Genomic DNA, 15,350 nt, shown 5'->3' on the forward strand with positions numbered 1-15,350 from the left:
GAATTCGAGTCATGGTAGGGGGAGCAGGGAGGAAACATTTAGGAACTAGAGGAAAGTTGTATTTCTCATGGTTGTTACATCGCACCCTGACTGGCTCATCTCCTCCCCGAGACCTGTCTGCAAGGGGATCTCTAGTGAGCCGACTTTATAAGGGTGAGATCAACATTAAATGAAATATATACAAAGCAGTTATCACAATTCCCAGGACAAAATATATCCATCAATGAAAAGAATTACTTTTAGTCTTTTATACGAATTGTTTGTATAAATATTAAAAACTGATAAAAAGTCCAAAATATACCATCGTTTCATACCTGAAAAGCAAACGCTATTTTCCAAAGCAGCGCAAGAGTTTTTTCTCTGTGCCTGTCCACAATATCCTTAGACAGAATTGTGTTTCCTGTAAGTGAAAAGACAAGCAATTAACATAATGCATGCCCTTATCAATGCCTTTTTAAAAAGTTTATTCTTTCTTGATGCCCTTGTTTGTGGCTTGTTCCCAGGGTTATTTGGTTATTCAGAAAATTGCACTGGATAGACCACATCAGCTCTACTTTCTTAGATATGGTATTTCACTCAATTTTTAGCTAAGTTTTGCTAATTTATTATCCTAGTAAGTATGAGTAGAAATCAGACACACAAATCATAGGAATATGTAAAAAAAGTTATGACATATTTGAAAAAGAACTAGATATTAAGGGACTTCACAGGAAAGCTGTATATGGCCGTATAGTAGCTAGTTGGTTATAGGTTGAGCTGTTAATCATAAAGTCAGTGGTTCGAACACACTAGTCACTCTGCAGCTTTTAAAAGATTTAAAGATTTGGAAACCCAAAGACGCCATTCTTCTCGGTCCAGTAGGGTCAACATTAGTTAGAATTGATTAGCTCGAAGTGAGTTTTTCTTTGTGGTCTGGGAGGCTGTGCAATTTATACATAGATACACGTTGGATCCTGCAAAGCCAGACCACAGCCTGAGAAGAGTAGAAAATAAAAAAGAAAACTGAAAAGGCACATACATGGAAGGTGTGAGGGTAATTGAAGGCCCAAAATATAAGGCTTGATGGCAATTTTCATCAATACTTTGAAGTTCTAATTTTTCTTCTTAAATTACATAGTAAACATTTCAGAATATATTTTAATGTATATCAGTTAATTCATGTTAAATGTTTCAGAGGTGAAGTTGACTCCAAGCTTCTTTATAAGAAAACGACTAACTTTTCCTTTAGGAGTTTCTAAGCACAGGTGGAGAAGTTGTGCCATCTTAAACAAGACTGGAAGATTTTAACCTGAATAAATGAGCTTGACCTCTGATAGACCCATTTTTGGTTTCAGAAGACTTGAATCTCTATTTAGTATACCAAACTCACTAGCAGTCAGTTGATTACAACTCACAGAGACCCTATAGGGAAAAGGGGAACTTCTGTGGGTTTTGGCAGCTGCAAATCTTATGACAGCAGAAAATCTCATCTTTCTTTTGCAGAGTGGCCTGTGGGTTCAAACAGCTGAACTTATGGTAAGGAAACACATAACCACTACAGGAAATTCCAAGTTGATGTGATTTGTACTGTTCAAATATATCTTTGGATCAAAGAACACCATGTGAAGTAGAACTTGATCTAAAAACTAAATAAAGCCAGTGAACACCTTCTCCGTCTCAGGCTAACAACACTAAATTAAAAGATACTGATTTCCTGTGGGTAAGCAAAATGAAGTGTGGTATGTGGAGTATGTTCTGTATCAGCTGAGAGGAGAAAACTAGTACCATTTTTGGAATCAGCAGGTCAAATATACCCAGAAACAAGGCTAACATTTAAGGCATCAAAATGCATGTTAGTCAGTGAGGAAAACGTTTGCTTTTTACTCAGTTTTTACCTTGCTCATCAATCAGTTGAATTCCTCGTGATTTAAGAATTTCAAAAACAATGTCAACATTATGAATTTTCTGAAGACGGCTTATTGCAGGAATTCTGAGTTTCTTTGAGAGATTCCAGTTTTGTGTGAGAAGTTCCATGGTTCGCCTAGCAATAGAGAAATTTTGAGATGAAACCACTACACAAAAGCATATATGAACAAATAACTTCACTTAAATATAGTTAATAGCTAAAGAAGCCCCAAGAAAGCTTTCAGGTCAAGAAAGACCAAAAAATTAATCTCAATACCATAATTATAACAAAAATAGCACATGCATTATTTATTTGTTTGTTTTATTTTATTAACTATGCAATCCCCTTGATAATATACATCATTTATGTGGATGTGTTAAACACAAAAAATACAGTAGACACTGCTGTTTCATGGTTAGAAAATGACTTATTTCCCAGTATTAGTCTAGGTTTGGGAAGACGTCTTTTGAAGAGGTAGTAATGAAGAACTGGGAGATTTACACACAGACCTACATGCGGACAGACTAGCAGGATTCTACAGAGAAAGTAAAAAAAAAGAAAGTAAAATGTTACTTATTGAGGGGGTACTATATTCTACACAAGAAGCAAATACTCTATCCATGCCGGCTCCACAAGCCAGGTTTATACAGACGATGAAAGCGAGGCCTAGAGAAGTTACCTACATTACCTGATCACTAGCTAGTAAGGACATAACAAAAGCAAACAGAAACCTGTGAAAGTATAGAAAAGGTCTTCTGAAAATTAATCTGTTTTATTAAACAAGATAATTCTATGTCTGATACTTACACAAGACGCACCCCACACTGCAAGTCTACAGCAAGATTTGTAACAGCAAAATCAAATTCATCAAATGGCGTCTGAACGTGGCTAACAGGTAATCCCAAAAAGCTAAGGTGACGAGAAAGATCACCTTCACCACTCAGAAAATCTCGAGAAAAAGCCAGAAGAATTTCTTTACTAGCCTATAGAAAAGAAATGGTAGGTATTATATTCCAATATTATATTTTGTTTATAATAAAACAAATCCTTCAAATCACTCTCAACATAAAGGAATAAGAGTATTATAAATAGATCATAAGTTTCATATCACAGGGCAATAAAATACATTTCTTATATTTCTAAGTTAACAGTTTTAAAAAATGCCCAAAATTAATAACATATTCTAAAAGCCAGTAAGTATTAAGTTGATAATCTTAAGGTGATTAAAATTGATTAAAATTATGAAAAATGTTCCCCAAAATTAGAGCCTCAGAAGTCTATCTCAGTATATTTTCCGGTCAAAATGAAGAAAAAGGGTGCTGTATGCTAGTGAGATGGCAGCGCACAAAGCCGGCACAGTTAGAGCCACTGGTAAAAATCACCAGAAAGGCACTGCTGTTCTGTATCAGAACACTATCCTTAGGGATTTCATTTTTTTCCAAAACAAACTGTACAACAGACATAAAAAGTCTTAGATGTGAAAAGAAAATTAAATAAATAAATAAATAGATAAATAAATAAATAAATGAATAAATAAATAGATGGCAGATCTTAGATGTGGAACATAAAACATGAGGACCATACCTTGAATTCAGCATCTTTACAGAAGAGACAAGGGTCATGATCAATAAGTCTGGAGTTTTTCGCATAGTCAAGGAAACAGACCAACAACAATAGCTTTTTCAAAGTAAACTTGGACAAAGCTTCTTCATGACCTTTAAGAAAACATACAAAAGCACAGCAATTTCTTTATGGAATTCAAGTTTCACCTTCAAACAGCAATAATAATTGTGTGCATACAATAAAAACACAATCTCAAGCACAAATAAAATAACTTGCTTGCTCTTAGTGTTTTATATACACAAATCCATTTAATCCTCAAAATAACTGAATGGGGTGAGTTCCATTAATATTTCCATTCCTAGAGAAACCCGAGGAACAGATAGCAAAGATGTACTTGGTCCATGTAGCTATCAGCTACCCGTGGTACTGGTAATCACAAGATCAGTGATTCAAAACCACCAGCAGCTCTGCAGGAGAAAAATGAACTGTCTGCTCCCAGGAAGGTTGAAAGTCTCAGAAACCCACAGGGGCCATTCTATGCTCTCTTATAAGGTCACTCTGAGCAGGCATCGATTTGGTTGCAGTGGGCTTTATAAAAATAAAGTACATTTAAGTAGCATCTAGGTGCTGGATATATCGTAGCAAACAAATACCCATCCACCTGGGGGGGGGGGGGGTAAGGGGGGATAACAAGGTAGCCAGGGCAGGGTAAGGGAGAAGCAAGAGAAAACACATTGCGGAAAATAATTACAAGTAGTGATTCAAAAAATGATGGACAATAACAACGTTAAAGTAGTGTGAGTAGTGGACAGATAGCTGTTGCCGTAAGCTTTTCTGAAAAGGTAAAACTTACATTGAGATGAGAAGAGTACGCAGAAACTAGTTATGCATGGGATAGGGAGAATTTAGTGGGGGCAAAAACATTTACCATCTCTGTAAAGATGAGGAACGCTGGGGTGTCTGTATTCAGCTGCTATATCAGGATTCCAAAGCAAGCGATTCAGAATGAACACAGCCAACCCCATGACATCACTGTTGTCTTCCAAAGATATGAGTTCTCCAAAAACTGTCTGAGAAGAAATTAGAGCTAAAGTCAGGTCCATGTTATCTCTAAGAGGAAGAGGGACATACTGAGGGAAAGTAAACAGACAGCGTTCTACTTATTAATTAGGATGGGAATGATGTAATTGTCATAAACATTTAACAGTACCTACAGTACATCGCACAATGGAAAACCCGAAAGCTCAGGAGTAAGGCAATTTCTATAAATCACCAAACAATCAAGATCTTCTATAGAAGTTTTAAACTTTAAGTTAAAGAACTGTCTATCTAATGGAAGCTTTTCCTCAAATTTAATTATAACTGTTCTACTAAATATGACGTCAACACTACAGAAACTTCAATATTCAAAGTCTTCTAGTAATTAGCAAGTGGAAAAATATCCACAAAGGATCTAAAATAATTTGGAAAGTTAAAATTATAACCAACAATTTAGATATGAAATTAGTTTAATATCAATATACTTATTTTCAATCTTTAAAATTTTTAAACAATTCAGACAGAAGCATTAAATTACACACTATAACTCTATAATGAGAAAATAAAGATGAAAACTTGAGAAAAATACAAGTATCTTCTAAACTAGATAATTGTTTAATATTTTTGTCTTTCAAGCTTGTCTTAAGATCCTCAAAGTTCAAACCCATGTACAGAATCATAAGATATAGAAATAGTACTGTAGCAATTGTTATGGTTAACAGTTATTTAGCCCTCCCTTCTCTGTAAAAAGATTAGATAACCCCACTAACTATCATACACTTGAGTGTCTTTGGGGAGGATAATCCATTCTTGCTTCATATACACCTAGCAGATGATGTCCTCTGTCCAGTGGGATTAGATGGAGGTGATGCACACGAAATCTAAGCAGAAGCTTTATAAGGCATTTATTGATATCCTGGGTGTTGTTGGGCAGTGCAGTACGTAAATAACTTAGATCCAAGTGATATTTTTATAAAGTATTCCAACATCTAAATAAGTACAGTTAGACTTTCCTATCAGACTGCCTCATACACTAATGAATATTCAGCTAGTCATTAAACACTTAAGCTTCCATTTTGCCAGTGAAGTAGAAATAGTAATACACATATTACTGAGTTTTGTGGATGTTTAAATTAGAAAATATATGTAAAATGCCTATTCCCTTTCATATCTATGTACTCAAAAATGAAGTTCCTGAAACTACTAATCCAAGTCCAAACTACATTATCTGTAAGAGACTAAACTGACAAGTTACTAGACAAGAGTTTGGCTTAATATACTGGCTTATTTACCTTATGAACAAGTTGTAATAGATCTTACATTTTATACTGAAACTGACAGAAGAACCAAGCTAACCAAATAACTATCACTTTTAACAGTGAAACTGCATTTAATTAAGGTGTCTATTCTACTAAAAGTACACTAAAATTTATCTTTGTTTAAAAACCTAAAATATATTTACCTCTAAGCCAATTCGTAGCCACAAAGGATTATAGAATAAAAGCCAATCTAATACTTTCTGCCGTTCTCCTGAAACACATGTAAAAAGCAGGTAAGCTCAGACCACTAAAGAGTAAATAAAACTAAATAAAAAGTAAATAAAACTAAAGTAAAAACTTTCTGGAGAACTCCGTAGAAAAAGGATTAATTGCTTATATGAAATAACTTAATATAAAACAAAGCAGACATCCATTCTTAAAAGCACATATGATATTAAAGATGTGAGATAATAGACAGCAATGCCAAAGTGTAAATACACACACACACACACACACACACACACACACACACACACACACGAAAGGACTTCCAAAAATTCATAGGATTAAGATAATGGCATTTTTCCACAAACTTTTTGAAGTCCCCCTCATTCTGAAATATAAAATCTTATGAGTGACTTTAAGAACTAATCGCAAAGTGCTTACAAACTTCTTACCCACATCCTTCCAAATATGTCTATCTTTACGAACAATTAACCGTTTTGCTTCAATTTCGATTTCAAGTTTTTTAATAGCTTTCACCATTTTTTCGGAAGAAAACAAACGGCAGGCTGCACGCCGTAATCGATTCAGTCTGCAGCGGGCAGTGTAAGCTCTGAGAGAAACTTCATCTTTCGTCGGCGCTCTAGGAACACTTATTTTATGTTGGCTCTCCATTCCCAAAAGAAGAGTAGCAGCATTTACTGGGAAAAACAAAGGAAGTATCATTTTGGTTAAATACTATTTATCTTTAAATTTGGCATTAAATATAGCTTGAGAGCTCAAAATTGAATCTAAGGGGCTCCCTGGCCCCTCAAGCTTGCCCCTGTCCTTCATATTTTACAATAAAGGCATCACTACTCACTCAGTCCATAAGTCCATCTATCCTTGCAGCCAATTGACTGCCTGCACAGTGTCTCCCTGGCTGACTCCTCCACACCACCTCCACAACTATTACTGTAATTCCACAGTACTAGCTCTAATCAAAATAACCAAAACAGAATCTCTACTCCTGCCCTTTTTATAGATTAAGTAAAAGATAACCTATTGAAGAGTATCACGTTTAAAAAGTCCATTACATTTTGAGATATAATTTCAAATTTTATAAACCATATTTCTGGTTTAAGTTTCGTTTCCTTTGGGGGGAAAAACAGAAAGGTACCATCTATACTCCTATATAAGTCAAGTTTTTCAGCACATTTTTAATGCAGTTTTGTGGTAAGATTAGGTGCCTCAGCTGATATGCAGGTCAGCTTATACCGAGTTTATACGGTATCTTAGAAGTCACCTAATTCAAAGGTCTTTTTAGTACATGTGGAGTTTACATAATCTGGTGCCTTGAGACTATTAAGAGTGAAGGGGTGGAGTTTAGCCTGTCAATCAGGTCACAGCTTGATGACCTCATTTGGAGGTGCTTTGGAGGAGACAAATAACTCGCAGGAGGTGGGACACACACACACACACACACACACATACTGCTTGGTATTCCTGATGACAAGACACATAGAGCTACGCTAGAGCACTGGAGCTGGAAGAGCCACGTGGAGACCCACGTGCTTACACCGCCATTGGATCCACAAGACTTTCTACCGACTGGCCTGTGATCTTCCTGTATTCAGCGTCATTGCATGGGTTTCATGAGGCTGAAGAAGAATTTATAGATGGTATCGGACATATGGGCTCATATTGGACTTATGGACTTGATCTGGACTGGCCTGGGATGTTTCTCAATATGCAATTGCTCGAGTATCTATGAATTTGTTTATCTGGTCAACCCTGACTAACACAGTACAGAAATGCCACGCGTGATTGTTCTGACACATACAAACCAATCTTTGCAACAGTGGGATCCTGACCGTTTTAAAAAGATATCCTATGTGATGGTTGGAAGATTTGAATATTTAAAAGAATTCCCTCTAATCTGGAGTTGATATTGATCCCTATAACTCTGGGATGCGAGCTGTACAAACGCAAGTTTCCTTCTCTCTCAGGAGAAAATCTTTTAAATGTTTGAAAAGCACTATCTTCTCACTATTGTCCCTCACCCAAGTCTTTTCCAGAATAAGTACCCTCTGATATCAACTGCTTTTCAAATCCCTTACAGTCCTATAGCTTGCCTTCATATCAGGACACACAAGACATTACAGTTTATTCACATTGCTAAAACTGAACTGAATTTTTTAGCAGCCACATTTTAATGTTAATTTTGACTGAGGTATAAAACAGTCGGAGACTGGTAAAATGAAGCCTATTCACCTTAAAAATGGAAATTGAACTGGCTGATGAGAGAATGAAAGTAAAGCAAAAAAAGTAAATGTCAATTCTTTTAGTACAAAATTTACTAAAAGTTCCTACCTCTACACTCCTTAAGACCCAGGCCAATGCATTAATGGAAAATACCATTCAATACAATATAACAAATAAAACATGTATAATTAGCCATGGCATATTTATGTTAAAAATGCTGTGTAAGCAAGAATATTAAGAGCCAGATCTTTACCTTCAGAGATACTTGTTTTGACAGTGAAGTCATCAGGAGTCAATATAAAATTTAACCACCAAGTGAAGCCCTGCTCTTGCTTCTCCTTCCAGCGTTCATCATAAAACATATTTTTTGCAGCAAATGGCATTGGATGTCTAGGAATATCTAAGAATACAATTAGGTTATTGTATAATTTCCTTTCAGTTATTAAAAAGTGAATAGCACAAGATTATTTTACTAGCAAATTCCTGTACTTTTAAAACACAACAATCTGTGCTTTTCTGATACTTACTGGAAAGAGTTAATAGAATCAAGGGCCTGAAATACCATAAGAGCAAATGCAGAATTAGTAAAGCAATATTTCTTAGTTATTTAAAATCCTGTTATCAAGAGTTGATTTCACAAAAGACTGATAGAATATCATATGTGTAATTAAAAACGTACTTTTAAATATCCGTAAGGCTTTCATTAAATAAAGACCCAATTTATTTCCATTCAAAACATAGTGTGTTTCATGTCAATTTTCAAAGAGCTTCAACGCATACACACTTGCCTGTTTTTAGTGGTTTTATGAAGGTCAAATTGGACTGTGCCACAGGAACAATAGCTTTAGTCCTCTTGTTCGTTTTGGAACTAGGAGTTCTGCATAGTAATGAATCTAAAATAAATTACAAGCAGAATTAATAGCATTAAAATAATAATACCCCAAATAATGAACTGATACATTGTTTTGAAATTAAAGTTTGACTTCTTCGTAGTTCTTCGTAGTCATGTTCATTTGGCAAATCTTGAGTACTTACTATGTACCAGACACAATACTATAAACTCAGCGGTCAGTGAAACTGACACTTACAAGCTATACAGAGGGTGTACCCCGCAAAATGGAAATAAGCTCTACTGGGCAGAGCTTTCACAGTATGCAATTTTCCTGCAAGGGGAGCATCCAGCAACTCTCTCTGAGTTAGTGCACCCAGTGGTGTCAACTAGGAAGGTTCTCTCTGGTCACAGTGAATTTTTTTATAAAAACAGTTTCACTTGAACCTCGTTTTTTTGTGACAACTAATTTAAGAGAAAAGCTTGTAGCTGTGAAATTTTGTTTCCTGCTTGGGAAAAATGCTACCGAAACTGTTGTGATGTTGAACATAGGTTACACGGACAGCGCTATGGGAAAAACTCAGGTTCATGAGTGGTTTTCTTGTTTCAAAAAAGGTGAAATGTTGATTGATGACAAACCTTGTTGTGGACTGCCGTCAACTTCCTGAACAGATGAAAATGTTGACAAAGTGTGTGCACTTGTGCTCAAAGATTGATGATGGGCCACTGAAGAGATGGGGAAGTTAGCGGGACTATCTTGGAGCTGGGTTTGGCGAATTTTAACAGAAGATTTGGGAATGAGAAGGGTCGCTGTGAAATTTGTGCCTCAGGTGCTGACTGACCAGGATGATAAAGAGTGTCGAGTGGAAACATGCTGTGCTTTGAAAGAACAGTTCTGAAAAGACCCAGACTTTTTCTTTAAGGCCATTACTGGTAATGAAATGCGTTGCTATTCCTACCACCCCGAATCAATCAAGCCAGTGGAAGATGCCCTCGTCACCAAAAAAAACTTTTCAAGGGAAATCAAAGACCAACCAACATGATGCGAGGGGGAAAGTGCATTTGAAGTCTGTCCACCAGGTCAGAATGTTAATCAAGCCTTTTCTTCAGAGGTTCTAAAAGATTGCGTAACAGTGTGTGACAAAAAAGGTCCTGATTTTTGGCAGGCAGGGGACTGGTTTTGCCACCAACACAATGCACCTGCTCATGCAGCCATCTCAGTGCACCAGTTTTTGGCAAAGAACATCATGCCTTTCTTGGCCCACGCAACTTACTCACCTGACCTCGCTCCGTGTGACTTCTTTTTGTTTCTGCAAATGAAGAGGGACATGAAAGGATAGGGATTTGATGACATAGAAAAGGTGAAAAAAATCAACGAGAGGTGCTATCAGCCACCCAGATGAGTATGAAAAATGTTTCCAAGAATGGTATAGCAGATTTGACAAATGTATTAAGTGTAATGGAAAGGTGATAAGTTTGTTTTGTAAAAAAATTTAAATACATAGCTTTGAAAAAAAATTCCATTTGGGGGGTGGGGGTTCCCTCCTTGTAGCCCAGAAATTACAAGTTATTTGGTGACTACAGAAGCTATTATCCACCCAATCAAATTATTGGATCCTGAGAATACTGAAGTAAAAATGTGGTCCTAGTCTTTAGAATGTTCTCAGTCAAATGTGAAAGAAGTTTAAAAATAATGATACTATACTGCAAAAAGGGGTGGTATATATAAGAAGCTGTAAGAAGACAGAGAAGGGAACACTGACCCTAAAAAGATAGGACAGTCTTTTAAAGACAGAGAAATACACACAACCTGAGTCTTAAGGAAAAGTGAGAGTTAGACATGAAAAAATAAGGCCTGCTGACTGGAGACTAAATATATGTGAAAAAAACAATATAAGAGGTTGAAAGATGTAGGAAGGAGTTGGATAACATTAAAAATAATGGTCACATTAGAATACTTTGAGCCAGACACTATTTTTATATAGATTGCCTCCTATAATCATCACAACTAACCTATGAGACTAACTCATTCACTGCTATCGAGTCAATTCTGATTCATACTCTATAGAACAGGGTAGAATTGCTCCTTTGGGTTTCTGAAACTGTAATTCTCTACAGACATATAAAGCCCATCTTTTTCTCCAAAGCAGCTGGTGGTTTTGAACTGTTGACCTTGCAGTTGGCAGACTCAATGCATTACCACTATACCACCAGAGCGCCTAGCCTATGAGAAGTATACTATCTATCCAATATTCTATACAATTAAAATACTGAAGCTTAGAACAATTAAGCTACTTGCTCACAGTCCCACAGCTATTAAGTTCCAGAACTGTGATTCAAGCCTGGGTAGCATAGTACTAGCGAGGACATTACTAATCAATCATTATTAATCAGTGACATCATTAATCAAGCATCTTATATGCTGGTAGAGCAGTGGTTCTCAACCTTCTTGATGCCACGACCCTTTAATACAGTTCCTCATGCTGTGGTGAGTCCCCCCGCCCCCCAACCATAACATTATTTTCGTTGCTACTTCATAATTGTAATTTTGCCACTGTTATGAATCAGGCGACCCTGTGGAAGGGTCGTTCGACCTCCAAAGGTTGAGAACCCACAGGTTGAGAACCACTGTGGTAGAGGATTTTAACCCAGGAAGTTCCACATTTCGTTATCCGTTAAAAAATAGTAGGAGCAATAGTATGAGAAGGGTTCGGACTAGAAGTAGACACCCATAAGGAAGCTACTATAGTGGCCCAAGTTTGATACGATGAGAACTTAAACTATATCAGGCAGTGAACAAAAATTAAAGAGGAGAGTTATTTTAAGAGTAGTCTAAATCAATAAACCTTAATCATCAATCAATTGACTGGAATGCCATCTCCAGAATTATCGACAGGTATATAGCCTAGTGACTGAGGTAAATGGTAATTGGTACCCATAAAAAAAAAAATGCAATAAAACTTACAGTGGCATATAACCCATCAGTACTGCAGTTCACTTTCTTGAAAGCAGGTTTCATATAACTTAGGCTGCTATTAAATATAAGCAAATGACTAATAACTTCCCAGAATCATTTTTAAGAGCAGGGGTTGGTTGGCGAACCATGTTTCTCAGGCAAATCCAGAACTTGCATATTTTTGTATGGCCCATAAGCCAAGAACAGTTTTCATATTAGTGAAAACTCAAAAGTAGATGTTTCATGACATATCAAATTGATGTGAAATTCAAATTTCAGTGTCCATATATACAATAGCATTCAAAATAGTCACTCATCTGTTTAAATAACAGCTATGTCTCTTTCATGGCACAATGGGTGAACTGAGCAGTTGTAACAGAGACTGAATGCCCTGCAAACCATTAAGAACTTTGGCTTTCAGTGAAATAGAAAGCCATTAGAGGCACTAATAAATGAAAATCATGCTAATTTTCAGAAGTTGTCACCCTACCTGCTACATAAAAAGTAGACCACTGAGAAGGTCAACAAGGGATGACCACAAGATCTGTTAGCAGGCCCTATGTGATACTGATTGGCTTATGGTGACACCGTTGACAAAGGTAAAAAGTGATCAGTCTGAGTGTTTTGAAGGTAGAGAAGATAAGATTTGTTGAGGGACTGGGTTCAAAATCAGAGAGAATATGTCTTTGAATTTATGGAGAAAAAGTGGGAGAGACATTAAGGATTATTCCAGGATGCTGGCTTGAGTAATGAAGGAGATAGAGAGAGATCATTGACTGCGATGGGAGATCACAGCCATAGGACCAAGTATAATTGTAGGAAAGTACATGTATTGTGGGACAGGACTATCCAAGATTCAGTTTGGGATAAATTAAGTACAGGTGGATCATTAGACAATCAAGTGGAAATGTTGAGCAGACAAGTGGACATAAGAGTCTAAAGATTAGAGGTCCATCCTAAAGATACAGACAAATTTGGGGAATTGCCATGTTGAGAATATAAAGAAGTTTCAGTAGAGGGTTAGAAAGTGATTGAAGTGATTTCAACAACTAAGAAAAGAAGTAGAAACATACAATACAAAAGTAATGAAGAACATATTGCTATAATATCAGAGAAACACGTATTAAGCAAAACTATTACAATGTGAAGTTAATGTCCTGACATATTTCCCACTGAGGGTTTTGGACTTCTATAGGTGGTGTTTCTATCTAACTCTTCCCCACAGACTTGTGTGCTCTTCTTACACCATGTCAAAATAGCGGTTCTGACATCTTCCAGGAACTCAAAGCCTTTGAAGTGTTCCTTTTAAATGTTATTTGAATTGGAGTACAAAAAGAAGTCTGAAGGGACAAGGACCTGACAGAGTAAGATTTCCTAAGGAAACTCCTTTAGACAGCCTTTGGCTACCTGTGCAGAAAGCACGGGCACATTGTTGCAATGGAAAGATAAATACCTCGGTGCAACTTTCCTGGACTTTTTCTAACAAGTGCAGTTTTCAAGTTCCTTAAAAGTTCTTTCTAATGAGCCCCCAAGATCACCCTGTGTCCTTAGAGAAAATCTATCAGGATTACTCCTTTGGAATCCAAGAAATAGTTGCATAACTTTCTGTGATGAACACTTTGCCTTGAGTTAAAGTGAGCCAGAAAATCCACTCAGAAACGACTGCCCTGATTGGGCCTTTTCTTTTTTTGAATACACGTGTATTACTGTAAGAACTTGCCTGCAGCCATCCACTGATGGATGATACATGTATAAACACATTTTATTAGGAATAAACCTGTGCAGGAAATGAAACATTGGTAGGAATACTTTCTGATCCAACCACATATAAGCAATTTTAAATTTTTGAAACTTTTATTTTTTAAAAATAACCTTTTAATATGAGTATTTGATAGTAGGAAAGTACACATATAAACATGTAACTCAGTAAATTATTAAAGTGAATATCAAGTAAGAAAATTGAAGACATGAGAAAAAGACAAAAATGGTTAAAGCAACTCTCTTGAGTGATGGGCAAGGGATCTAGTGTACTTGTAAGTTGACCGATGACTGGCCTCTGTCTGAGATGAGATCATCTGTGGCAAAGAGATACAGTCAACAAACGTGGAAAATATAGCCAAAAGGCACCGAGTCCCAGGAACAGAAAACATCACTTATGAAGGTGGCAATTAGAGCAGAGTTCTTGAAAGAGAATTGGGTTTCAGCAGGGTAACAAAGTAAAGGAATTTTGTTTAGAGAGGAGATGGGACAGTTAGAAATCAGAAACCAAGAAAGCACCTGAGAGTTTGGAGGGTTGGGGGAATACGAGATGATTCAAACTAAGGGATGGTCAAAGAGAAAGGACACAAAAATATCAATACTTAATGTTTCCTAGGAGTTATATGACTATGTTAAAATAACTAGTATGGTCTATTTTCCTGTATGGTGGTATTGGCTCTATGAGGAAACAGGGTTAAAAAGGCATGGTGGAATTTGTCCTGTTTTTGAAGGAAACGTAGTGGTAAAGTTGTGAGCCCTGGAAAGAAAAAGTGAGGTTTTCCCCAAAGGATTGCTGAACTCCCAGGCCTTAACTTCTCCTAATTAAGATTATCTTAATTAACATTCTTAATTAAGAGCACTAAGGAAGTTGAAAAAAGTCCTGGTGCAGCGGGGTAAGCACTGGGATGCTAACCGCAAGGAAAGCAGTCCAAACCCACCAGCCACTCCATGGCTAAAAGTGGCAGTCTGTTTCCAGAGATTTACTGCCTTGGAGACCCAAATGGCAAAGTTCTACTCTTTGTACAGGCTCAATATGATCGACAATTCAGTACTAGGTTTTGGAGGGGGCTGAGAGAGAAACCTGTCATTAGGAGCACACAGTACACAGAGCACCCTGCCTCCTTTCTCTAGATCAGGGGTGCTCAATATGTTGATCACGATCTTCTAGTCCATCACAAATGTAGTGTGGGTAGATCGTAAGGCATTAATAAAATAGACCTAAGCCTATCATCAATCCCGTCACTTAACTGATATACAGCGCAGCCAATCAGATGCAATCTCAGGTGTCAAATGCATGTGCAAACAACTGCGCTAAGTGCAGCAAAACCGACAAGTTAAGTTATCGCCAATTTTTAGACCTTGGTTTTTTTTCTTGTAAACATAAGAAAGGGTATTAAAATGAGTCGGGGAGCTGGACCAAGTAAGAAGACTAAAACGTATCACTTTCATACGGAATGGGAGATGTTGACACCACAAGCCGACATTCAGCTGAAGTCCAGAGCGCATGAACAATTCTGGAACTTACTCGCAGAAGGAAAGTGCCCAAACAGGAGAAAATGTGCTACCTCCTTGACTGCATTATTCAGCTCTCCTTAT

The 15,350-nt window shown here is 36.9% G+C and overlaps 1 protein-coding gene across 1 annotated transcript in view; it reads right to left on the reverse strand.

Moving 5' to 3' along the window:
• The window catches only part of ASPM (assembly factor for spindle microtubules), a 50,976-nt gene that overhangs the window by 28,076 nt on the left and 7,550 nt on the right, over positions 1-15,350 (reverse strand). The window contains 9 exon segments of the mRNA XM_045298078.1: positions 315-400; positions 1,875-2,020; positions 2,693-2,868; positions 3,470-3,600; positions 4,377-4,518; positions 5,949-6,016; positions 6,423-6,668; positions 8,465-8,611; positions 9,000-9,104. Of these exon segments, the coding sequence (XP_045154013.1) occupies positions 315-400; positions 1,875-2,020; positions 2,693-2,868; positions 3,470-3,600; positions 4,377-4,518; positions 5,949-6,016; positions 6,423-6,668; positions 8,465-8,611; positions 9,000-9,104 (1,247 nt within the window).

Source organism: Echinops telfairi, unplaced genomic scaffold, assembly GCF_000313985.2.
Source record: "Echinops telfairi isolate 266 unplaced genomic scaffold, ASM31398v2 ScPeMD7_7424;HRSCAF=8462, whole genome shotgun sequence".
NCBI lineage: Eukaryota > Metazoa > Chordata > Mammalia > Afrosoricida > Tenrecidae > Echinops > Echinops telfairi.